The 25,008-nt window shown below is 41.7% G+C and overlaps 1 protein-coding gene across 1 annotated transcript in view; it reads right to left on the bottom strand.

Moving 5' to 3' along the window:
- The window catches only part of ctnnd2a (catenin (cadherin-associated protein), delta 2a), a 176,971-nt gene that overhangs the window by 132,711 nt on the left and 19,252 nt on the right, over window positions 1-25,008 (bottom strand). The window contains exon 2 of the mRNA XM_030767425.1: window positions 9,049-9,161. Coding sequence (XP_030623285.1) covers window positions 9,049-9,161 — 113 coding nt within the window. The remainder of the gene's footprint in view (window positions 1-9,048; window positions 9,162-25,008) is intronic.

Genomic DNA, 25,008 nt, shown 5'->3' with positions numbered 1-25,008 from the left:
TCTCTCTCTCTCGCTCTCTCTCTCGTGCTCGCTCTCCCTCTGTCTGTGTTATTCTCACCCTACTCCACCTCTGACAGAGGTCAGGCAATTAACGCTGATGGTGGCATAACTCACTGGTTCAATTGATTGCTTCATTGACCGCTGACACAAGAAAGACACAGAGACTCTTTAAAGCTTGGTTCCGTTTAAAGGCAACGATGTGTGTTTCTGTGTGTGTGTGTGTGTGTGTGTTTGTGTGTGTCTCTGTGTGTGTGTGTGTGTGTGTGTGTGAGTGGCACAGGACTCACAGGAAAACATGATGATGATGATGATGCACCTCACAGTTAGTATGCAACACCAGTTAATCGTCTATGTCTATTAAGAACAAGGAATAGGAAATATAAACTGTGTATTTCACAGTTGGAGGTTTTAGCCAAGGATTGCTACAGACATAAATATAAAATATTAAACAAAATTATAATGAGTGACATTTGTGAAATTATAGTCTGTATAAGGAACCATCAACCCTGTCTAAGCTCTGACCTTTTCCAGAGAATTCCATCAAGGATTCTTTGAAGGTGAAAGGACATTCCCAGTCGCTCACGGGTCACACTAATTGCTTTGCTGGTAGTAATAACATGGAGATGACATTATGTTTATTGATTGGTTAGGCTAATCTGATTGTAGTGTGCGATTACAGCATCTCTCTCTCTCTCTCTCTCTCTCTCACTCACACACATACACACAATGTCTCTCTCTCTCTCTTGCACTTTCTCTCTCTCTCTCTCTCTCTCCCTTGCACTTTCTCTCTCTCTCTCTCTCTCTCTCTCTCTCTCTCTCTCTCTCTCACTCATAAGCTTTGAGCTCAGTCTTGTGGTGCCACTGTGGGTGCTAGTCTGCAGTGTTCTCTGCTCTAGCAGTGGCTTTAACAGCAGGCCAGGCAGTGAGTGGGCACGATGGGGGAGTGACAGACTGACATATCTATCAGCATGGGCCAGAGAGAGATGGGTGTACTGACGCTAGCAGGAGTCAGTCTGTGTGTATGTGTGTGTGCACGCGTGTGTGCGTCTGTGTGTGTGTGTGTGTGTGTGTGCGCGCGAGTTTATCCCTCCCTGATTTCATGATGCATTAAACACAGTAAGACTTACTGAGTCCATGCCAGGGCTGGCTGAGAGGAGCAAAGTTGTAGCAACGTCAAGTCGTGCAGAGTGATCCACTTGGATGCATAACAAATAAGTAATACTAAAATAAGTAATAAATACAATAATGTGATTAAGTACAAAATTAAGTTAGGAAATGTTATTTTTACTGAAACAAAAGCTTAGAGTTTAAAATGGAACATTTATCACCAGAAACTGTCAAATCCAGATTTTTTGTTCAATGAGAAAGTGCCTCATTGAATAGTCTTGTCATTATACAAGACTATTCTTAGGCATGAGTAATTTAAACCTTTAAGTCTTTTTGTTTCTCTTTTGCTCTGAAAAATTGTACTCAATGACATCTTTTGAAAGCGAATCATCATGAAACCTTTTTGATCATTAAGAGAGCGATTAAATGAACCGTTGCGTATGGTGGCAGGCCTAAACATGGTGATAAGATTTTGACTATTGTTTTCAGGTCAGTAAGAGTCAGTATCGATTGGAGTGATTTACTGTCTCAGACACGCCAACGAACAGGGCAATACGCCAAGATACCACAAATCAGCTCTTTAACGCTACAAATTACTACGAAATTACCTCCTGAATCATGCGTGTGGAATACCCCTACACACACACGCACGCACGCACATGTGCATGCACACACTCGAAAGTCCTGCATGCATTACTCTGCTCATTCATACACTTTAATGCATTTCGCCATTAGTCGGGGGTGGCTTATAGCTACGTTTGATTCACGCGCACGCATAGAGAGGTGCGTGTTTACACCTCAGAATGTTCTAGTTTCCAGTGCCTCCACCTCCGCCCCTGCCTCCTCACTTTCTGTCGCAATGTAATTTAGCTTCACCTTGAGAGTTGGGACATCCTCTTGGCTCTGTTCTGAGGAAGAGCATGTGTGTCAGCAGGATGTGGCTGAGGTCTCTGAGTTAAGCGGGGAGGGTTTAAGCACAGACGTAGCACAGGCCTGGCCTTCTCACACAGAGAACTGCCGCTTTCATCTTCTGCATACAGAGGTTGCCCACTCAATCTATATATCCTACCTGTCCTTAATCGGACACCAATAATCAAGAGTACACACACACAAATACACACACTCACTCTCACTCTCACACACACACACACACACACACACACACACACACACACACACACCAAAATACTAATATGGTATCTCAAAAACTGACAACCCTTATAGTCTTGTCATTACATGTAAGGTACTTGAATAGCACTGAGTTTTTACTCTCCGTTTTTCACTAAAGGCCAGTGGGACTTCCATGTAACATTACCCTGCTGACTTGCATTGATTGCAGGGCAGGGTCACCCCTGGTGTGGTATGTAGTGGTCACACACAGGGCGTCTCTCTGGTTTGTTCCACTGACCGCGCAGAAAAGGGCTGACCGGCAGTCTTAAACACAAGCTGACGGCTGCCCCGCGGACTGACCCGAAGATCAGCGCGGATCCACGTCCCGGGATCTATCTGACCAGCGCCTGCTCCGAGCCACCGACAGAAAGAACAGAGAGAAATCAATGCACCTGTTTCAGGGCCGCAGTAAGTTAATGAAAGCCATTCATTAGACCGGCAAGCCTTGCCTCCTCCATTACGGCTAGCGCAGCGCGAGAAATTCCCTCCATTTACTCCTTCATTTTTCACATATCACATGCAAATGATTGTTTTAAACACAATAAAACAGTAATTCAGAGGTCAGGTTCATTCTCCCTCCTCTATTTCATTTTCTTTTCATTTGATTTGCATACTAATTGAGAGTCTTATCTGCTCTAGAGTGCATGTTGGTACAGTCAAGGTAATGCTATCATGGTTCACCTCACATTAACCTTGCATAGAGATGGTCAGCCCCTCTTAGCTCTCCATGTTTAGAATTCATGACGGTCTTGTACGCCCTGAACCCCTCGGTCTCAAAACAATAGCCATGCTAGCATGCGATAAGTCCTCACAATGCTAGCCGTTTTTATCAAACCAATTAACGCTGAGGAAAAAAAAAAAAAATTGTCATGCTGCTCTTAATCCCAATTATTCACCACTTATCAGACCAATTAATACAGAACGAAGAGTCTATCTTCTTTTGTTAAACAATAACCTGGGCTAAGACGGAGGGAATATTCACTATTCACATGTGGAGATATATATATATATATATGTGTGTGTGTGTGTGTGTGTGTGTGTGTGTCTGTGTGTGTACTTCAAGTCAGTACACAGTATGTCATAGGGAACACTTGCTGTCAATAATATATTATATTAGCCAATATAATATTATGACTTTACTTAAAGCTACTAAGTCTACTCAATGGGACCTTGAAAAATGTCACCGTTCAAATGGTAAAACTTTTCAAGTGCTCCATTCTTACATTCCCCTCTCTGTACGGCTGTCGCATCTGCATGACTAAAACTCACCGCCTGTGTGCTAAGCACTCACTAAAAACTCCAATGGCTTTTGACAACATTATTTTGCCAGTAATGCTATTCTTTAAGCGAGCATAAGTCATTCCATTCTCACCCAAGCCGAGGCTTTAAGCAGCTTATTACATAGACACTTGTGAAGGAAAAACCTCCAAGCGTCCTTCTATTTGGAATTTCTCACCCATCACGCGTCACCAGAGATGGACACAAAGGGCTGGTTGCTCTCTGTGTCAGTCTAAAATAATACACGATATAGGAGACACCATTAATCCTAACCTTACAGAGCCTGATGGGACTAACCATATGTCTGCCCAGAACATTAATCAATCACATCGTCAAGAATCCCAAAGCTTAATAGGCACTATAAACGGAGAGTAAAGTATTCAGCTTCTCATAAGTTTCTTAATGGGGGACTGGGTTCGGTATTCAAACACAATGAGTTTGTTTGGATGATGCTCTCCTTTGAAATTCACTCCCAGTTATTACTACCTATGTCAGAGGCCACATTTCTCCGCATAAACCCTGAGTTTAAGCGCTTTGTTCAAGGGTGCCATGACAGCGATCTGTCTCGCTTTTGGTTTGAACCCACAAATCTTCTAGTCACCAGGCCACTATGCCAACACCACGCTGACAAAATAGTGGTTAGGTAGGTAAGGTAGGCCTCGAACACACTCCATTTGGCTTTAATGTGCCCAAGTCACAACGGCAACGGCAAAGTCTCTACATGCTGACTGGATAACTGATTCATGTAAAACTCTTCTGATTAAAATACCTCTCTCTCTGTGGAACCGCATAAGAGCTTTTGGATAATGATTTCTGCAGGCAGACTAATAAATACAGTCATACAACCTTTTGCCATTTCACAGATCTGCAGAACCAGGGGAGAAGCAGAGTGAGAGTGGCCATCGGAGCCCTTTGGCACTGAGGCAATTCACCACGGTACATTACGGCAAAAGAGCATTCGCTGCCAAACCATCATCCAATTTGAATAATAATGTATAGCTTTTGCCTCAGAGCAACGGAGCCTTCATGCTAAAAATACCTGTGCCAAAAAAAAAAAAAAAAAAAAAAAAAAAAAAAAAAAAAAAATTGGCAGTGAAACTGTAAGACAGCTTTGCCTTAATGTCCTCTTGCTGGGCTCCACAGAAAGCACTTACGGACAAGGAGCTTCTTGAGGCGGGCTTACACTGGAGTTCAGGGGCTGACTGTGGGAGCAGATGTTCTAGGGAACACCCTGGGTAGAGGCCACTCCCAGGCAATCGGTATAAGACGCCCACCAAAGGGCGCCTGAGTTAGCTGTCTTGTTTGCTGTCTCAGCGTCTCAATTTCTCAGAGAGAAAACGTTGGGGCGTTAAATGGTATACCCACTGTAAAGACAAGGAGATACTAGGCTATGGACATAATATGTTTTCTTCCGAATTTGATGCTGTGACATTATTAGATTCTAAACCTGTCATGTCTCAGTGCTAAGCATGCACATAATACAGTTTCAACTGTAGCTGCCTGGCCTCCGAATGCAATGGGAGAATATGCACGCATGCACGTGTCCATACACAGAGGCACACACACACACACAAACATACACACACACACACACACACATATATACACACACATAAATACATACATACACATACATACATAAAAATCGGTGAAAGAATTTTGAGCGTCACTCATGTCATTTGTTTATCTGAAAATTGATTCCCTCCACCCATCACACTTCCTCGTCAGACAAAGCGGCAGACCTACGCCTCTATACTCTCAACATCAACGTCTGCTTGTCAATTTCCACACGGTTATCTGCAATAAGAAACCACTCCAAGGAACAGTGCCATGTCCAAAATAGAATCCAGGCATCCATTTACGTATGAAGGAAAACAATCATGCTTGCGAGTTTACCTAATCCGCAAATATAGGCCCAGATGCTGTGACTTATCCCTCATTAAAGCACAAATCTTGTCATACATCTTGTCTGTGGCTTGGGATTTGTATAGAAACAGTCTATACGTATGAAGGATATGCTTAAACTGGTCCGGTGTCACGGAAGAATATGAACAACAGCCAAAGACCATATTCTTAAAGCTACTTCCCCATTCTTTCCATAAGCAGAATGAACGCCAAAGGTAATATCTCTCGAGATACGTCTTGACAAAACAGAAGGTAAGAGCAACTCTGAATATCCCATCCCCCAGCCTTGGAAGAGAACTGACACTATTCTCCATCTCCATATGGGCGTGGCAACAAAGATATTTCCCAGCTCGGGGGAACAGGTAGAGGCACCTCGACAAAAGAACTGCCAACACGAATATGGACGAACAAGACAGCGAGACGTCACACGGCACGGGGGGGGAAAACGGGGAAAGAGGTAACATGTGAGCCATAATCACATTATTAAGCGAGCACGGACACTGCCTGCCGTCGAACCGTTTGATCCTCCTGTCCCGCAGCGTGACTGGATTTAACGCTGAGACTAGCAACTTGTCTGGAGGGAGTTACTCACATTCGTCGGCAGAGGGTTACGCCACGGATTGTTCCTATACCGTAAACTCAACCACAGGCAGAGGCGCACTGTCAACAAAGTAGCCTCTGTCGTCTATGCCAAGTATAGATATTATGCAAAAAAAAAAAATAAGAAAAAAAAAGGGGGAAAAAAACAGCGTCTCTGATAAGTGAAATGCCCTTTAGAATGTTCCCTAAATGAAGTTTCTGTTGTCAAATCCTTTCTAGAGTCGGAGAATAAGAGCTTTACATATTTCAAGCACGACAACTAGCCTACTTTGTGTCTTTTTTTTTTTTTTTCACACAAGCGCTAGCTCATTTCATGCTTCAGTCAAGAAATGCCTTTAGAATCTATATCATTTCCCGTTTTACGTCCAAACCGGCGATTTTCAAAGTAATCTGTGACCCAATTTACGTTGGCATACATTTCATTTTGTCATAAACGCGTAGTTAGATATACATAATTTTCCATATGCTGCTCAGCACTTGTTTAATGGGAAAAGCACACATACTACACCAGTGCTAGACTAGACTACTGATTGTCTCGTTTTAGTCCTCGTTTTAGTTTTGTTATGAATCTGCCTCATTTGCCCCACTCAAGCATAAGGCTAAAAGCTGTTCGTTCGAATGGAGACTCTGTGGCTGTCAGACACTGAGGTCCAGTTCGGTTAGTCCTATATCAAATTCAGCCCTTTGCTCTCCACAGACTCTTGACAATCAAGGCCAGTGTGGTGGAATAGCATCTACAGGCTGGTGAGAGCGACAGTACGTCAATTTGATGGGTCACTTCTGTTTGTCACGACTCACATCTACTCCTCCCTCTCGCCGTTTCCTTCTCTCTCTCTCTCTCTCTCTCCCGCTCTCTCTCTCTCTCCCTCTCTCTCTCTCGTACAAGACAATTTCTTGACCTGACATCAGCACCTAGACACACACGAGCAAAAAAAAAAAAAAAAAAAAAAAAATCAACCAGATAATAATAAAACATACCAGCCTTTTGACGCCGTGTTCCGCCTACAACTATGAGTAAAGCCTCTTCCAAAGTGGATTTTGTGTTTTTAATTTAACCGAATATTGAACGCGTCATGGTGTGCGGCACAAAACAAGAGCAGTCAAAAAAGGATAGCAGTGAGAAAAACCGCCAGCCAAAGAAAGCATGATTAAGCATTTTTCACAAAGAGAGCAGGGACGACTGTTTGAATTAGATGTCGGAGTAGCTTTTTGTCGCACAGCCCAGTTAATGTAAATTAAACGAGTAAATCAATAACACCCAGATTTCTACCATTAGCCTACAGTTATTCTAGCTCTGAACAAATTGGCAGTATGCCCTTTCCTCCTCAATAACGCACAACATATCTGATCTTTACGCTCCCTGAAGCCGGCTCTGTTTTCTCTGTTTGAGGGATGTAGCACTGATGGCCTTCCTTTTTTGTGTGTGTGTGTGTGTGTGTGTGTGTTTTTTTTTTTTTTTGGTTTTGTTTGTTTTGTTTGATGTCCTACCTAAACCAACTGTGAATGCGGTGCAAGAAGGGTAAGATAGAGAGTCTTACAGGTACTGTTTGATGCTGTTTCTCTCTCTCACACACACACACACACACACACACACACACACTCATATAGATGTGACACAGTAGCAGGCAGTGTCATTGCTCTGCAGAAGTTTTTTTTTAATAATTGAGCATCATTATTCCGAACGGTTTGAGAAACTGAAGAGGCAGATCCCGACACTCTTCCCTATGGGAGGCGAATTTGAATGCAGTCAGTATCCATGTGAAGTTCAAAAGCCATACACATTCATGAACTAATTAACAGGCTTTCCAGACACAAACTTCTTCTTCTTCTTCTTCCTCTGACCCATTAAAGGAAGCTTCTTGCCATCGTCCAAAAAACAATTTACAGACACTTTTGGCGTTAGCAAGGTCAGGCTGGTAATTGGAAAACATAATTAACAACTTTGGACAAGCTGGGCTAACACTAAATGTCTTTTGAATTTTTTGGGAACCTGACAGGACATTTAATTAATATGCTCGGCTCTCAGTCTCGCCCCCTCACCCTCTCTTTAAAAGCGTTGTTAGTGAGTGTCACAAATGAATCTGTTCTCCTGCCCCGCTGCTAATGAGAAGAGTTCCACTCTGACTATATATCAATGTGTGTGTGTGTGTGTTAGTGTATCCGTGTGTGTGTGTGTCTGTCAACGAGATGAGAACCGTGAGGCAGAGGGCCCAGGTGCTGTTCCTTCATGTGGTAAATTCTCTCCCGCTCTCTCTCATGCAGGCTGGCTGGCGACCTGCTCCTCTCAAGTGGAAACGGTGCAGAGCCTACCCCTGGAGCCTGCCTGGAGCAGTGCTCTCCCTCAGTACCTCACCACACATACACACACACACACACACACACACACACATGCGAGCACGAATAAACGCAGAACAACAGCACATACAGTATGCATTCACACCATTGGCACACGCGCTGAAAATGCACACACGCACACAAAGCACTTACTCCATGTCACACAAGCACCTCTATGCGCACATTCCAACAGCAGGGCAACACGAGCTTTACATTCACAAAGAAATTCAATTTGAGAAAAGCCACATCCTCCAACTCAAAAATATCACTGAGACCAAAGATAGAAGGCAGCATTTTTAACAGAAGTATTAAAAAGCCAGCTATCAGTCTACATGTCAAAGTTACAAAACAAACAGAGACACACACACACACACACTTTTGCCTTGTTATACTTGTAAGGGCTGCCTACTGACTCCCATTTTCCTAAGGGTGAAGAGGACTTATCCCCTAACCCAAAAGGTAACATTATAAACAACAATAACAACAACAAAAATAACAAAAACTTGTGAGGACCCACCAAGGGAATCTGTCACATCTCTCTGTACTTGTAAAAGTACAGAGAGATTCTCACTGTTATAGGAAAAACTGTTCACACACACACACACACTTATTAAAATAGATCACGTTACTAAAAATAGATCTCTCCTTTCATACCTGATGCTACTCATGCTGCCGGTCTCAGATCCCAGTTTGCATCTCTCCAGTTGGGTGGCAACGATCTGTCGTTCGGCCTCCAGCTCACGAGTCAGTCGCTCAAACTGCAGCTCCTGAGAGAGAGGGGGGGGGGGACAGAGAGAGAGCGAGTGAGAGTGAGAGAGTGAGAGAGATAGAGAGTGAGAGAGAGAGAGAGAGAGAAACAGAAAGACAGAGAGAGAGAGAGACAGAGAGATCCTGTGAGTCATCCCAGAGTCAGTCCTATTCACATCATACAACGCCAACATCAGATAATCGACGTCTTTTAATATAATATGACCATACAGGAAATCACAGTATTGTCAAAATCCCTAAAAATGTAACAAAAATAAACTACAGGATTTTAATTAGACTCTTTTATTAGATTTTATTTCCCAAAACCTCATAAAACGTGTTAGTCCAAAGCTATCATAGTTTATTCCTAAACAATCTGAAATATGAATCTACGTTCAGCAAAACTGAATGCTGATTTTTTTTCTCTTTTCTTTTCTTTTTTTTTTTTTTTGTGTACAGAACCCATAAAGTTATTGAGTTAAATATCCGCAAAAGGACCAGGTCCCGAAAGAGGAGTCTTCAGCACTCGCCTGAGCAAAACAGAAAAAAAAAACCAAAAAAAAAAAACCTAGCTTTCCTGTCAGCAATAAATCAGACAGGCATATCTCAGGCCAGCCCCTTAGAGGTAATAATCGCGGCTAATATCCCCAACAGAGACTCAACCTGCAGCGTTTGCACCGGTAGCAGCGTATTCTGTCATGGGACATGGTCTACAGTCACCGAGCTTTCCACTGACGCCCAAACAATTTTTTTTTCTTTTTTTTTTTTATCAGGCAGAGCACTAAGAGCCTTGCTTTCACCCGCATCCTATTTCAAAAATCCTTCCGAGCACTTTTCATTCAGTCGCTCCAGACAGAAAGTCTGTGAAAAAGAGCTTTCTAGTATTTTATTTTTTTTTTTCAAGGCGACACACAAACTTGGTACTGCCTAGGTAAGTGGCTTCATAAATGTGCTCTATATCACTCTTAAGGAGCAGGGCAGACTAAGCCGCATATATGAGGATAAAATTAGAAATAAGGAATTCAATCAGGTCTCTTTTTTTCTGGTGTTTCACACCCGTATGGCCATTTAATTACGACGAGCCAGAGCCCAGATCGATCACCGTCTGATTTTTTTGGGCCACGTGGAAGGGATTGTGCAACAGGGGGTTATCGATTCCTCTGTGGAAACCATATGAAGACTAAATGAGATGATCCTAGCCCCCCCACCCCCTCAACCCCTCCTCACCCCCCCCCCCCCCCCCCCCCCCCCAGCACTACCCCGTACCTATCCTTTCCCTCTAAATCAGTCTACCCCCCCCCCCCCCCCGAATCTCTGATCCCTTTCCTCTCATCCCCACCAGAAGGAGTTATGCCGGGTAGCGTGACAGCAAAGTCCCATCTCAAGTGCTAATGACACTCTGCACTTTCCCCCCCTCGTGGATATGGTTGCATGTGTACGGCTCACAATTTAAAGCAGATGGAAATGGATCAATCCTGCTTTGTAGTTACATGAGGGTAGAAGACACATTGCCTTCAGTGGTTGTATTATGTCTGCTGAGGCCTGCGAGTGAAAATCGATGGAGAACAAAACGGCTTTGAATGTGAGAAAAACGCCTGCAATCCTCCGTGAAATCTCAAGTCAGACAACAACAACAACCGAAAAAAAAAAAAAAAAAAGTTGAACAGATGAATAAGAGTTAGAGAAAACAACAAACATAGTGGAGGTTGGAGAAAAAAAAAAAAAAAAAGATCTGAAAACATCAACGACAAATGAGATTCCATTGACATGCAACAGACTCTTTGTATGAGAGCGAAAGTAAGTTAGATTAACTTTGAGTCTGTCCTCAAAGACAGATGTTCTCAGATCTAGAGAGAGATACCTGTCCCTCTCCTCATTTCACAACAATAGAAGATGAAAGTAACCATACCTGGGTACGAACCATACTCCAGACGAGCCACAAACAGAGAGTAGGTCAATTTTTGCCTTCTTGCCATTCCTCCGCTTAGGACTCCTTATTAGACAAATTCCTACACTCATTAGAGGAGTAGCTACCCCAGCAGCGACAGCCTCCCAGCACCACAGAACACGAGCTCAGCCAGGCACAAAGGTCTCCATGGTAACAGAGCATTCAGACCTCTTTGGCATTATTTATGCAACACTTCATCAGAAAAAAAAAAAGTACCCTCCCACCGTACCTCCTGCCAAATCCCGCCTTTCTCCAATCACTCTGTTCTGTCTGCTCTGCTCCTCTCCTCCTCTCCCACTTGCGATACCATCTGCGCCTCCCACAAAGAGGTGGAGGAGGAGAGGAGAGGGTAAGAGAGACAGGAGAGAGGGGTTTTAAGGTCCCTAACTGAGGAGCTAAAGCAAGAATGGTTGGGAATGGCAAGTGCTTTTGAGGTGAAACGACATTTCTCTCTCTCTCTCTCTCTCTCTCTCTCTCTCTCTCTCTCTCTATCTCGTCTCTGGTTGGCTGCCCATTCTGGGGAAGTTTAGCCATTCATTTTGCACAAATTCAAGCTTTTTTGGCTCAAGAAAAGGGGGACCCGTACAAAGAATTTAGCTGATGCGCCATGGGCAGAAATGTTTAAAGACAAAAATAAACATCGCATCGTCTATTAAACTGAGAGTGATCCGGATGGCTCGAAAAGTCATGCTTTTGATACATATTTTCAACTCATGTTATTTGTTCTGCTGACACCATATTACAGTGCACTGTGTTCAAGCCTTTTGTGATTCTGACTTAAATAAATTAGGAATGTTTCACATTCAAAGAGCAATTTCAGGCATAAACTTGTAGCAGCAAAAGTATGTAATCTAAAAGGCATAAAAATCTGTCTTTTATAGCACTGTAAAAGGACAGAGCGAGAGAGAGAGAGAGAGAGAGACAGAGACAGACAGAGAGAGAGAGAGAGAGAAGAGAGGAGAGAGAGAGAGAGACCAACAGGGAGAGGGAGAGAGAGAGAGAGAGAGAGAGTAAAAGTAATCTGACCTTCTGCTCTCAGACGATTGTAATCAGCATGGTCAGTAATGAAAGGCGATTGATAAAAAGGTTAGTCCGATTGCTCTCATGCATACCAAAATACTCTACCACGCTCAGCGCCAATCAGCCCTTCCACTCCTCCTCCTGCTCTGTCCATACTTTCAGAGAGGGTGACGGAGGGAGAGATGAGGAGACAAGAAAACGTTCAGTCACTCCATTAGACGCTGATGAGACAGAGATAGATACTCCACCTCTTCACAAAAAGAGGAAACCTTATCCCCCTTTATCTGCTGTGAGAACAACACACGCTCTGTGTGTGTGTGTGTGTGTGTGTGTGTGTTTGTGCACTGATATTTGTGTGTGTGTGTGTGTGTGTATGATGGTGTACTTTTCGACCACACCATACTCTGCTTACCTACACAGAGTGGGTGGAATACCATATAGCAAGAAATGTATATATCAGTGAGAATCACCGTCAGCTAGAAAGCAACCAAGCAGGGCAGCATGTTCAATACATAAACTTATTAAACATGTGGTACCCTCAGGAACACACTGAAAAATCTTATGTATACTCTTTAAAACTTTTAAATGTAGTGCTATTACACACAACAGTTTGAGCCTCCTTTTGTAAACTCTTACACTGTGCAGGTGATGTGTGCTTTTGTTAGCTGGAGTGTTCTGTTACACACCCCTCAGGGTGGTGAGAACACCTGCTGCAGTCCAACCCCCCCACCCCCACCCCCCCCCCTCCCCCTCCCCCTCCCCTGACACACACACACACACACACGTGCACGCACGCACACACGCGCGCGCGCGCACACACACACAGTCCCTCTCTCCCCTGGCCCCTGAGGAACATGTGACCTGAAGGGAGGGCAGAATGAACCTCTCTGTGTCTCTCGTGTGTCACATTCTCTGAGGGCAGAGATGACTGACACTGGTGGTTGACAGATTCAACATCCAAGACACATTTCACATCCCCCTTCATCACAGAGATCCAAGCCTTACTGTCTCTTCATGTACTGGAAACATCTTTATTCAAAATGCCTTAACTTCTCACACTACTGACTGACTCGATGGAAGCCTCGCCTGATCTCCCCCATACATTACACATTATTACACATTACAACCTCCAAGGACAGAGACAGCAAAAGATTCCCGTTATGTTGATTTTATCTGAAAAACTACCACACCAGGCTGCTATCTCATATCTTTTGCTGCAAGGCAATATAAGGGGTGATAATGCATTTCACCACCAGTTCCTATGGATTTTAACCACATCTGTGGCCCTGTGACTCAATAAAGAGATTTACTCAGACACAGACAAAAAAGTTGGAGTAGAACTGCACAGCACAGCACAGCACAGCACAAGAGAACGACCGCTTGGATTTTGAAGCATGCGAGTTTATTTTTTGACTCTCCTAAGAATTACTCACTTATTTAAAGAGGGCCAAGGGCAGACAGTGAGAGAAAACTAGGAGCAGCTTGAAAGAATTACAACAGATCAATAGCTTGCAAAAAAAAAAAAAAAACCTCCTATTATAACAACAGTATCAAGCTGTTAGGCTTTGTGTTTTCTTCTTACTGATTAGCATTGTGAATGCACAACATCTCTTTCAATGATAATCTCAAATTTGACGGATTTGAATGATAAAACGTTAAGATCAGGAGGGTCGAATAGAACTGAGTGCCTAGAGCTAATTTCATCTCAACGTCACATTCTGGGAAATAAAGGCTGACAAGATACTGAACTGCTTAACAACTAATTGCGTGCGTGCGTGCGTGTGTGTGCGTGCATGTGTGTGTGTGTTCTCCGACGTAACTGAAATTTGTATTTATTTGATAATTTCTTCATTCTGGTTTGCATACTCTATACTGCATGTACAATGATTATTAGCATATTTCTGGTTAGCGAATTGCATAACAGCAGATGCGCGAGGTAAGAGAGTGAATGCACATGCGTCACAAAAGTTGTCCATGGGGTGGGGTGGGGGGGGGGGGGGGGGGGGGAGAAAAAGAAAAAGAATAAAAAATGAAAAAGAAAAAAGAAAAGACAAGGGGAAAAAAAAAAGGATCTTTAAAGGAACATTATGTAACCTGCTAAAAGAGGCCTTAGCAACTCCACACTGCAAATTAAATTAAAGAGAAGACCTTCAATACTACAATGAATTTATTATATGTTTAATTCATACAGAAGTAAGTGTTTTGTAATAGGATAATTTTACATATTCTATAAAATGAGACAAGAGCTGCTATATTGGAAGTTTAAATGTGTAGTTTTCAAAGAACTTTGTAAAACAAATATTTAACCAGAGGTTACCTTTGAACAAGGATTTCACAAAAGTGAACACAGTGCACAGTGCACCTTTGATTCCTTTAAAATAGTGGTTCCTTTCCATTAGAACCACTTCATATTTTTGAGTTCATTTTCTGGAAAATCAGGCAAGACGTTGGTGATGTCATATCCTATGATGGATGGTCTAATTAAGTAAGTTCAAAGTGTTTCAATCAAGCAATTAAAAGTTATAATAACTCATTTTCCAGCACACACGTATTAAGAAACAAAACTAGAGAAACAAAACAATCCCTTTTGTCAAAAAAAAAAAAAAAAATAGAAAATTAAATCACCGAAGTGTTTACAAAGCAATTTGTGACCTGCCCAAATACAAATACAGATAAGGGATTTTTTTTTTTCTCAACAGTTTCAACCTGTAAAGCAACTGTATCACGTCAGAGAGTCAAATAAGCAAGATTATGACTTTGACCAAAGATACAGGATGGCATCATTAGTTGGTTTGATTTATTTTTCATACTGGGACTGTGTCAATACAGGCGAAACAAAAGCGAGGTAAAAAAATTATGGGCGACTACTGTTACCTCTGGAAGCCCCAGTTCATGTTTCTAGTGGCTAAACAGAAGCCTATCTCTCTGTGTTTGACTGAGTATCCATGCCCACAAATAATACAGGACTTATGCCCTCACAAGTTTAGATTGGAACCACGGCAAAATATCACCTTGAAATGTCACCGACTAAATGCCAGTGCTGAGGGGTTTTTGGGGGGCGTGGGGGGTGGCTTTTTGGATCTCTGTTGATCTGGTTACATTTAAAGGTGTGGGACTGACAGTCAGTCAGTCTCTTTTGATTTTTTTGGTGAGTTAGTTGGGCTGTGGGCAGGCGTGGGGTTTCTCCCACAGTCATAAATTCACTGAGGTTCAGCAACATTTGCTTTGATGGATTAAAGGTTTTGAAAGGAAAGCATGGTCCATGCCCTGTGACAGCAGTGGGGGCTGAATGTGTATTGTAAAGATAGTGAAAAAGCAAAAGGTCAGCTGAAACAATGCGCACAACAACACATTTATCAACCAGAAACTGTCTCTTTTCTCTCTCACCCCCCCCCCCCCCCCCCCCACTCTCTCTCTCATTCTGTCTCTCTCTCTCAACTGAGTATGTGAAAATATACGGAACTGCAGCGTGACTGTTTATATAGGAGAGGCTGCACTCTGATAGGCAGCATGTGAATCACGTTTGAAAGTGAAACGCCAGAACCGTTGTGCATACTTTATGTGCCTGCCTGGTCTTTGAAGCCGGGAGAGGCTGATAGGGAGAGGACGGTTCAAAAGCAGCTCTTCCAACCACCTGCTGAGTGATTATGGAAGGAAAAAAGAAAAGAGGGTGTCGGAAATAAAGCACTTGACTCATTTGACACAAGTATTATGACAGACGTACTCACCTGATCATTAACGACTACAGTTAACAGCAACGGTGAAATGGATGCAGCTCCTCCCCGGATACTCCGTTGTGACTCCCAACTAAATTTGACGGGTGGGCCGCGGCCGGGACTCAAGCTGCGAACCCTTACCGTTTTACGAACCTCTGCACTTTTTACACAGTACCTTACCAGGGTTCACCGCTGAGATTAAAGAGAGTGCTGGGGATAGCTGGCTCACAAATGACACGCCCAAAATCTTTTACAGAGCGCCTCTTGTCTTTAGCAGGAGTATTCCCGACATACGCCGTTTTTTGTATATTCTCATTACAGGACTATTACGAAGCAGAGCCGGTCTCCTAAGCATGATAACGGCGACACATGGGAGCATGCCATGTTTTCCCCTCTCGCTGTGAGATCCAACCCTACACAACTGCCAGCCAGGACTGAATTCGTTCCAAAATAAAACCCCTGAATGCTACCCTTGAGGAAAAAAAGACACTAATCTGACATTTGAATACATTGTTTCCAATTCATTAGAAGGAGCTGTTGTAAGATTGGCAGAGGAATTGAGATGCCATTTATAATAGTGTTAAGTAAGAGCTCAGAGATTTGTTTAAGACAAATTCAGTCTTAGGGATGCCTGAGGCTCCCAGTAATTCTGACTTGTCTCGTGAGTCATAGGTTATGAAATGATGTAACACTGTTCTTTTTCCCAATTCATAAAATAACAAAATCCCCCCCCCCCTCCCCTGTTCCAAAGTGAAGTAATGGACAGGAAATCTTTGACAAACACAAGTCACTTGGAGAGGTGATTAAGCAAAATTACATTTAACTAATTTATATTAAAATTGGATTACAGGGTAAATAGGCTTACTATTTATGTTTGTTTTCTGAAATGAAATACAATATGAGTTGCAGACTCCCTGCTAATTACTGTCATGCAAAACTAATCAGTATTTACCTGCTATATGAACGTGACATCATATTTGAGTATTATATTCAAAATTACACCTTAACTGGATTTCACAAAATGTTATCTTTCTCAGTGGCACAGCAGGAATAAACAACTGCAGTTCTGGAGAGACAACATATCTTGTAAGTGAGCACCACAGTGTACCGTCAGCAAAAAAATAAATAAATAAAAATAAAAAGACGGCCTCTGCCCTCCCTCATCCCACACCACATATACTGAATTGAGGAATTAACGATTAAATCTTCAGGAGAAACAACAGAACACAAAACAACAGAATATGGACCTAATGAGAGAAAATAGTTATCTAGGGAGACAATATTGGCTTCCAACTGTTCCTTCTCATTCGAGCTCAACACAACACAACATGCACCAAATTACTGGCATGCACTGTGGCATTTCTAATCGTTGCTGTGCAGAAAGCTTTGGGGAGTGGGGTCTGAGCAGTCACTCATCAAAAAAACCCAAAAAACAGTCGTGCATATGCAGGCATGCTAATTTGTTATGCTAATTCTTTCTGCTACTAATTGCCACTATTACTGTGTCCATGCTGGGTGCCCCAACCATTTATAACGGGAAAATGTTCTGTGAAAGTTATAATGGTTCCTGGGAAATCAAGTGTGTTATACTTGCACTGCCAAAAAAGGGCTCAGGAAAAAACATTTGGAGGCATATACCAAACTATAGACTCAACTGGAAAAAAATGGTTTTAAGATGAAGGTGGAACCATACCGTTGGCTTCGATTCTAATTCTCAGAAGCTTAAAAAGTTTTTGGTGAAGTCATGGAATCGTTGTAAGCAAACACAACACGCATCATAATGTACTAAAGCCACCCTGTCATTTTCAGAACCAACAGGAGAAACAGGATCCACGCTCTAAATTCAAACCATAGTAATCGTGAAACTCCTCTGCGGCTACATTACAATGGGTGAATAAAATTAGCATGTTTTTTTTTTTTTCCCCTATCACAAACATATCATTGGCCTGTCTCTCAGTTTTTCAATCAACAAACTTGAAGAAACAGACTTTTAGTCGGACATAAGATGCTTTTTTTTTTTTTTTTGACTGTTCCTGTCTGTCGAGTTTTTTTTCACCCAGAATAATCTGTAAATACTTTCTTGAAAGGTCTTTTTAAGTCCTTCTGCACATTGTGGAGAGGATGGCACTCTCTGTGATAGATTTCGATGAAAAAGACCCCGCAGATGCTCTCTCTCATCCACAGGTCAAAGAGATTGCTGCTTCTGAAGTATGTCAAGGTGCTACAAACAAGAAAAAGCACACATTTCTTGTATGGGTGACGCGTCCACTGGTTGAGATAAAAAAAATAAATAAATAAAAGGCAACGGCAAAAGCAGTGTATGAAGGAGAAGACAAACTGATACGCAGCTTTTCAGGAATGACTGCTGAGGGTGAAGGAAACAAACATATGTTGTGAATGAGAGAAAGGCTGACTAGACAAAACAATGAATGATGGGAGAAGAACCTGACAGAATAAAGCAACAAGGAGAATATCTATAGAGAAAAAGAAAAAGAAAAAAAAAACCCACGCCGAAGAAGCTTAACTTTCATAACAACAACAACAACAACAACAACATCATCTCTGGACCCTCTCCAGCAGCAGCGAGTTGTTATTTCACTAGATATAGGATTTCACCATGGGAATTCCACTCAGCATAGAAATGAATCTATTCTAGCACAACATATGCCAAAGGGGGCTACTCTGAATGACAAAAAAGTATTCATGTGTGTGTGTGTGCGCGTGTGTGTGTGTGTGTGTGTGTGGGTGTGTGTGCGTAACGTAGATGCGAGGGAGGAGGAACGAAACATGCCGCGGCACGTGTCTGCATATATGCGACACGCTAAATCTACAGAGATGCATCATGCCACGGAGACAAGGTCAAAATTCTGGCAGGGGCACCCTCGATAATCCAAAGAGACTTGCTGATTCAGGTTTGTTACTTCAAGATGTAATTTCCGGGCACTTTTTTGCAACCTTTTTCTCCATCTCCTGATGCTGCTGCTGCTGTTGCTGCCGGACTTTGGCAAGAAGCAAAGAGGGCATGAATATGAACAAGTTCTGTTTAAGATGCAGTTTGTACCACGGATTTGTCATCTGACAGCAGCAGGAGCAGTCAGCAGTTTGTTGAGAGATAGCAGCCCGCACAACTGTCCCCCAGGGTCAGCCACAACACATGGGGCCCTGGACATCTCTGAACAGATAGCACATTTCGGACAGGACCAATTCGTCTTCTTCTAATACTAACAAGGACCTTGTTCTTCACTTTGAACAGAGTTATATTAAACAACCGTGCATCATTCACAATCTGAAAACATCAGCCAATCCTGACGTGTAACTCATTAAGACACATATGAGAAAGTTGTTTTTTTTTTTTTTTTTTTCATATTCAAACCATTAAGCAAAAAAGTACGTTGAATCCCTTCCGCTGACACCTCTATAGATGTAATCAGTCCTATGGCTCGCAAGTTTGCTTCTGCTAAATATTAATTGCGACGTGTGTTAAATGCACGTACGCAAGAGACAAGCTCGATTTCGCAGCTAAGCAATTATGTCAGTCGTATATATTTGCAGATAGAATCTAATTTTTCGGGCTGTTACTAGTTAAGTAAGAAAAAAAAAAGGCACAGAAAGCACAGACTGATGGCCTTGTAGTCTTTCAGCGGTCCCGTTTCATCATCTTTCAGACTCTCCCGACATAACCGCCTTCCTCTGGCAATCGTGGGTCGAAAAACACCCAGAGGGATCGCTGTATGAGCAGATGCCAGTACGGACCGTTTACAAATTGAGGTTCTTTCAGAACTCAAAACAAATGCTTCCAGATACAAAACAGTCATATAAAAAAAAAAGTGCCACTCCACACAAGAAATGAGATATTCCCTTTAATCTTGAAGCTCAATTCTAACTAGAGACCGAGGAAGAAAAAAAAAAAAAAAAAAAAAAAAGCGGCAAGCAAACAGCTCCTAGTTCCAACTCGGCGAGATAAAATGACAAACATCAGTGGAGAGCTCTGGAGTGGAGCTCTTTGAAGCAGGTGTAAAAGGCACTAGGAAGCTCCCAGAGAGGGAATTAAGAGGAGGAGGAGGAGGAGGAGGAGAGAAGATGCAGATGCCACAAAATCCCTATTTCTGTCGCCATATGCGCCTTACATTTATCTGCTCCGTGTTAATCCACAGTTGAAGGAATCCACCACAGAAGTCCGCTTCAAAAAAAAAAAAAAAAAAAATACTCCTCCTGAATGATCACCTCTGAGAGAAGTGCTCACCAAAATGATGCAATATGCTCCGTAACACTCATCCATTGATCAAATGTACTGATGAATAATCATCACAGAGTGGAGAGGAGTCTTTCCTGAAAAAAAAAAATCTATAAAATCAAATACCCCATAGTAAGACGAGTCTGCAACTGGGAGAATTTTGTAATACCCCCCCCCCTGTAGGAATCTCCATGAAGGAACGGAGTGCAGTGATTAGCCCTACATGTTAATGTCTTCTACTCTAAGTTATAGCCTCTTGAGAGAAATCTTGAAGAGAAATGACCTTCTGAAAAATCCTTGATAAATTGGGGAGGGGGAAAGAAATGGAGAATGCGTAGGCGTGAACTAACTTAAACTGAACCAGCCTTAATCCTCATAGCCCACGCAACGGATATCTGAGTCCGTCGATCATTTTCTTTTTACAAATCAACGGTATTTTGCTACCGTTGAATCTCCCCAGCTCATCTGGGCTGACTTTGCCAACCTTACTGCTGCAAGGCCAGTGGTAGCAGTATGGGTGTTAAGAAAACTAGAAGATAGCAACAGGAAATAAATACACAATTCGAGGAAGTCCGGGAAGCTATCAAGAATGTTAAGAATTTGATTGGTTAAGTCAGAACTGAATGTTGAGTGTCTGAGGAGTTGAGACAGAACTTTGCAAACAGCATAATCAGCACAACAATGTTATTAGTTCATTTCCTGTATGAAGGAATGGAGAAAAAAAGGCCATCATTGGCACTAGCAAGCCAAATTTCACAAGTGCCATACCAACATCATGAGTCTAAAGCTTTTGTAAAGAGATCCAAAACTCAAACACCACACTGTGTCCAAATCTTTCATCCATCAATAGTCTAGACTTGAACAATGACCTGAGACATTACAAAAAAAAAAAAAAAGTAATAGAATGAAACACACACATACACACAAGCATCTAAGATCATTTCTCTGCATTTTTTTCATTCTTTTATTTAAAACGCAGATGATGCACATCAAACAGAGTTAAAAAGGTACAGCATAATTGAAAGGAGTAAGAGGTTTTTTTTTTAGAGGATCTCACTCTAATTAAAGGGTCTCAGCGGGAATCTACTGAGAGTGTCTATGAATTACATCATGTCTGTTAGCTGTTAGACGGTGCACCATTTCATCAGCTAAACTTAGCAAGGCGTTGGCACGTTGCGAAATTTTTGCTGTTAAACAGGGATGACAGGCCGGGCGGCTGACTCTTTCGCATGCTAGCACGCTGCTAATGGAACGGATGCTTCCGAGAGCTAATCAATTTGTGTTGCACATTAATCAATGTAGCATTAGGGACACATCTTTTCACAGCCAGCAGCTACTGAGGTCACGTGAAGTCAAAGGTTATACAACAACGTATGTGTGATCCACATCCATTTCATTTTGTATGGCTCGGAAAGAGATGCACACAGGAGAAATCTATCTTTTTGAAGTATCCAATGTGCAGCCAAAAAATCAAACTGTCAAAAAAAGTTCACGCATATCTCCTTGACAAGTAGTGATATGGCATTCAAAAAGGAAAAAAAAATAAAAAAGATACTGAATTCAAATTAAAAAGAAAGAGGAAAAAAAAAAAGGATTAAAAACTATGAGCTCTAAAAGTCTCAAAATTGCTGTTCACTTTTAAACTAAATCAAGCATGCTGCGCAGCTGGCAAAGAGGGCCAAAATAAAGCAAAGAGCTTAAGCTGAATGGAAGCAACGCGCTCCGTCTCAGCACCGCTCCGTAGGCGCGGCTTTAAAGCTGCTGCTAGCGATATGTGCCTAACAACAGTGGAGAAATGTCAATGAATCAATTTGGGACTGACAAATCTAAGCTGCATGCATTAAAAACTACAGAGAAAGGAGGGTGAGAAGACACCCCCCCTACCCCCATCCACCCTCACCCCAACCCCCACCCCCAAAGACCCCTCCGGCTGAACTCCCATTGCATGTCTCATACTAATTACCCCCCACCCCCCCAGTCCAACACACTCTTGACGCACTCACACTGGGCTCATGGCAAATACAGAGTGACATTTGATTTCTCTCATGAGTGCAAATTTTTTCTTCACTGGAAGCACAATCAGTCACCAAATATAACAAACAGTATATCAACACCCCTCAACAAAAAGGGCAATTAAAGATCTATCACCAAATATAGCAAACAGTTTATCAACACCCCTCAACAAAAAGGGCAATTAAAGATCTATCACCCGCTTAAACTATGTCCTTAACACTACAGTTTTTTGTTTTGTTTTAGGGTTTGTTTGTTTGTTTGTTTTGTTTTGTTTTGTTTTTTTTCTTTTTTTTTACAATTGCTAACCTATATCACACAATCAGCCAAATAGTTAATTTTCTGCTCTGAACCACAGTTTATTCATTAAATACCAAATCTACATTTCAAAATGCAGCAAAAAAACTTTCTCTACATACACAGACTCTATCAGAACATGGCAGACCCGACTCAATATCAAATCATTCTTTCAAAATACTAGCACATGTTTTATATCTAAGAGCAACATATAATCAATCACAGCACAATGACTGTCAAAACACTAACAGTTGATGGCATTACAAAAACTGCATTACTTTTCATGTTTCACGTCTACAGGTACCTGCATACAATAGACCAGGGATGGGCAAATCCGGTCCTGGAGGGCCATGGTCCTGCTGTTTTTCTTGTTGACTAACTAAATACAGTCTCTGATTGGCTGAAGAGCATGCATACCTGTTTTCAAAGTGAAAATCAACAGGTAGCTAAGAGGTGAAAACAAAAACCAGCAGGACACTGGCCCTCCAGGACTGGATTTGCCCACCCCTGCAATAGACGATATGAAATCCATTGTTTTTTTACAATTCAGTTTCCTTTTACTGTAAACCACTTGACTTTTTTGATTGAGTGTCAAATGTGTGCATTTTTGGCAACATACTATCATACTAACATACTAAATGAATGAGTCATCTTTACTTTATAGAAAGTACAGTAGAAAAAAAAAAATAGTTAGTGACAGAATTGCTGCAGTAAAAGCTTTATTAGCAACGTGAAACTGCTGCCAGTGATCAACAAAATATCCAACATGCATGGCCTTTGGTTACAAATGTGTAAAAATCAAATACACAAATACAGTAAAACAGCCACAATGACTCCTCTGCCTGGTCCAGCTACTCCTCTCCCTGGTCCTCCTCCTCTCCCTCATTCAACTATTCCTCTCCCTTGTCCAGACATGATTTTTTTTTCTCTCTGCTCCTCTGTGTTGTTCTTTATCCACATTGAACAAAATCAACCCAAAAAAGTCTTTCCCTTTTTACTGTGTATTTTTATGTAATTGAAAGAGCTTCAACACCTGGCTATGTCTCCAACTGAGATTGGAATCTGTTGTGGTTGGTCTATTTTACACAACTTACAGTAAACAATTTCTCAGCGTTTCAGTGATCTGCTCATTCAAAAATGCTTATCAGTTGTTTCAATATAGCTTTTGAGCTGCTGTTGTTGCAGAAGTAGAGGCTTTATACTATATTTAAGGTTTTGAACATTAGGTTTTCATTTCTGGCATGCTGTGTGCAAGCATGTGTAAATAAGACAAGAAAGATCCATAATTTTGATATTGGGTAAGCTTGTGTGTAAAGAAGATTTCAGCATTTTAGAAATGTGTTAATTGACCGCATATTCTGTGAACACAAGATGAACTGTGTTAATGGTATGGTCCACAACAGATGGATTTTGTGCTAATTGTGTTTAGAGTTTTGAAAATGTGACTACAGATTGGACAAAAGGATGTTAGTGATTGTAAAAAAAACTGTGATAATAATAATAATAATAATAATAGTGCGACTACAACAGATAAGTGCTTCACACTTCACACCTGACACTTAATATTTACACGCTTTACACTTTACACTTGCAGGAATCAACAAGTCTTATATCTAGAAGCACATGCTTTTTTTTTAGACCTTAACACCACAGTTTGGTTTAGAGATGTACTTGCAAATAAGATGAAGAGAGAAATCAGGTGTTTTAAACTCTTCAGCAGTAAACATCTTTTCTTAGGCAAGACAGATTTCAGCGTTTTTTTTTTTTGTTTGTTTGTTTGGGTTTTTTTTTTTAAGGGGAACATCCTCCATTTCCTGTTGTCACTCGGATTCTGTTCATGTTCATTCTAACAGAACTTTGACCGAGCCAACACCTTTCACCATTGTCTTAAAGGAATGATACATATCTATTTATTTGTGCTTGGTCGAGCACGTATTATATCCATGCGCATACAAAGTTTCAAAATGAAAATAGCAAAAAAAAAAAAAAAAAAGAGGTGAATAATGATCTAATGACGTCAGACAAATTGGGGAAAACTTAATTACAAGGAGGTAAACTGAGTAATCAGCCCATGTGTCAAAAAGAGTGAACTTTCCCTTTAACAGTGGCAGAAATTAACAGGTCGGTCAGCGTGCCGTATTAACTGCAGCCGGGCTTGGTTCTTGTGTTTAGTGTGTGATTGATTTAAGCGAATCTTTAATCTACCATAATTGTCCATTTAGATATGTAAATGATCACGTTAATTGCCGAGCGGAGTTAATAATCACTGACTGGCCATTGATGACCAGTGTGTTAAATTAGGTTATTAACCAAATGTACTCTGTATGTTCACAAAAGCCACATCTGCAGGTTCAAACCTTCATTATATTATAATAAAGGCTCAGTGGATCTGCTTGCTTCCAATATTTTTCAATAAAAACTGAGCTGTAGCTCACTGAGCCCTCTACAGTTATTTGACAACTTATTTTATAACCGCGACTGTGCTGTGGTGAGCATTACGTTTTTTTTTTTTCTTTCTTTCATTGGATTGTTTGGCTGTGTAGCATCTCCCATGCTCTCGCTTCTTCGGTAGGGCGCTGGCAAAAACCATCAGGGTTGTTTCTCGTGGTGAGCTGCAGCGTTTGACTTCACTGGATAGCCAC

This window comes from Chanos chanos, chromosome 3, assembly GCF_902362185.1.
Source record: "Chanos chanos chromosome 3, fChaCha1.1, whole genome shotgun sequence".
Taxonomy (NCBI): domain Eukaryota; kingdom Metazoa; phylum Chordata; class Actinopteri; order Gonorynchiformes; family Chanidae; genus Chanos; species Chanos chanos.
The sequence above is the reverse complement of the archived record's forward strand: the minus strand, read 5'-3'. Positions and strand labels throughout refer to the sequence as shown.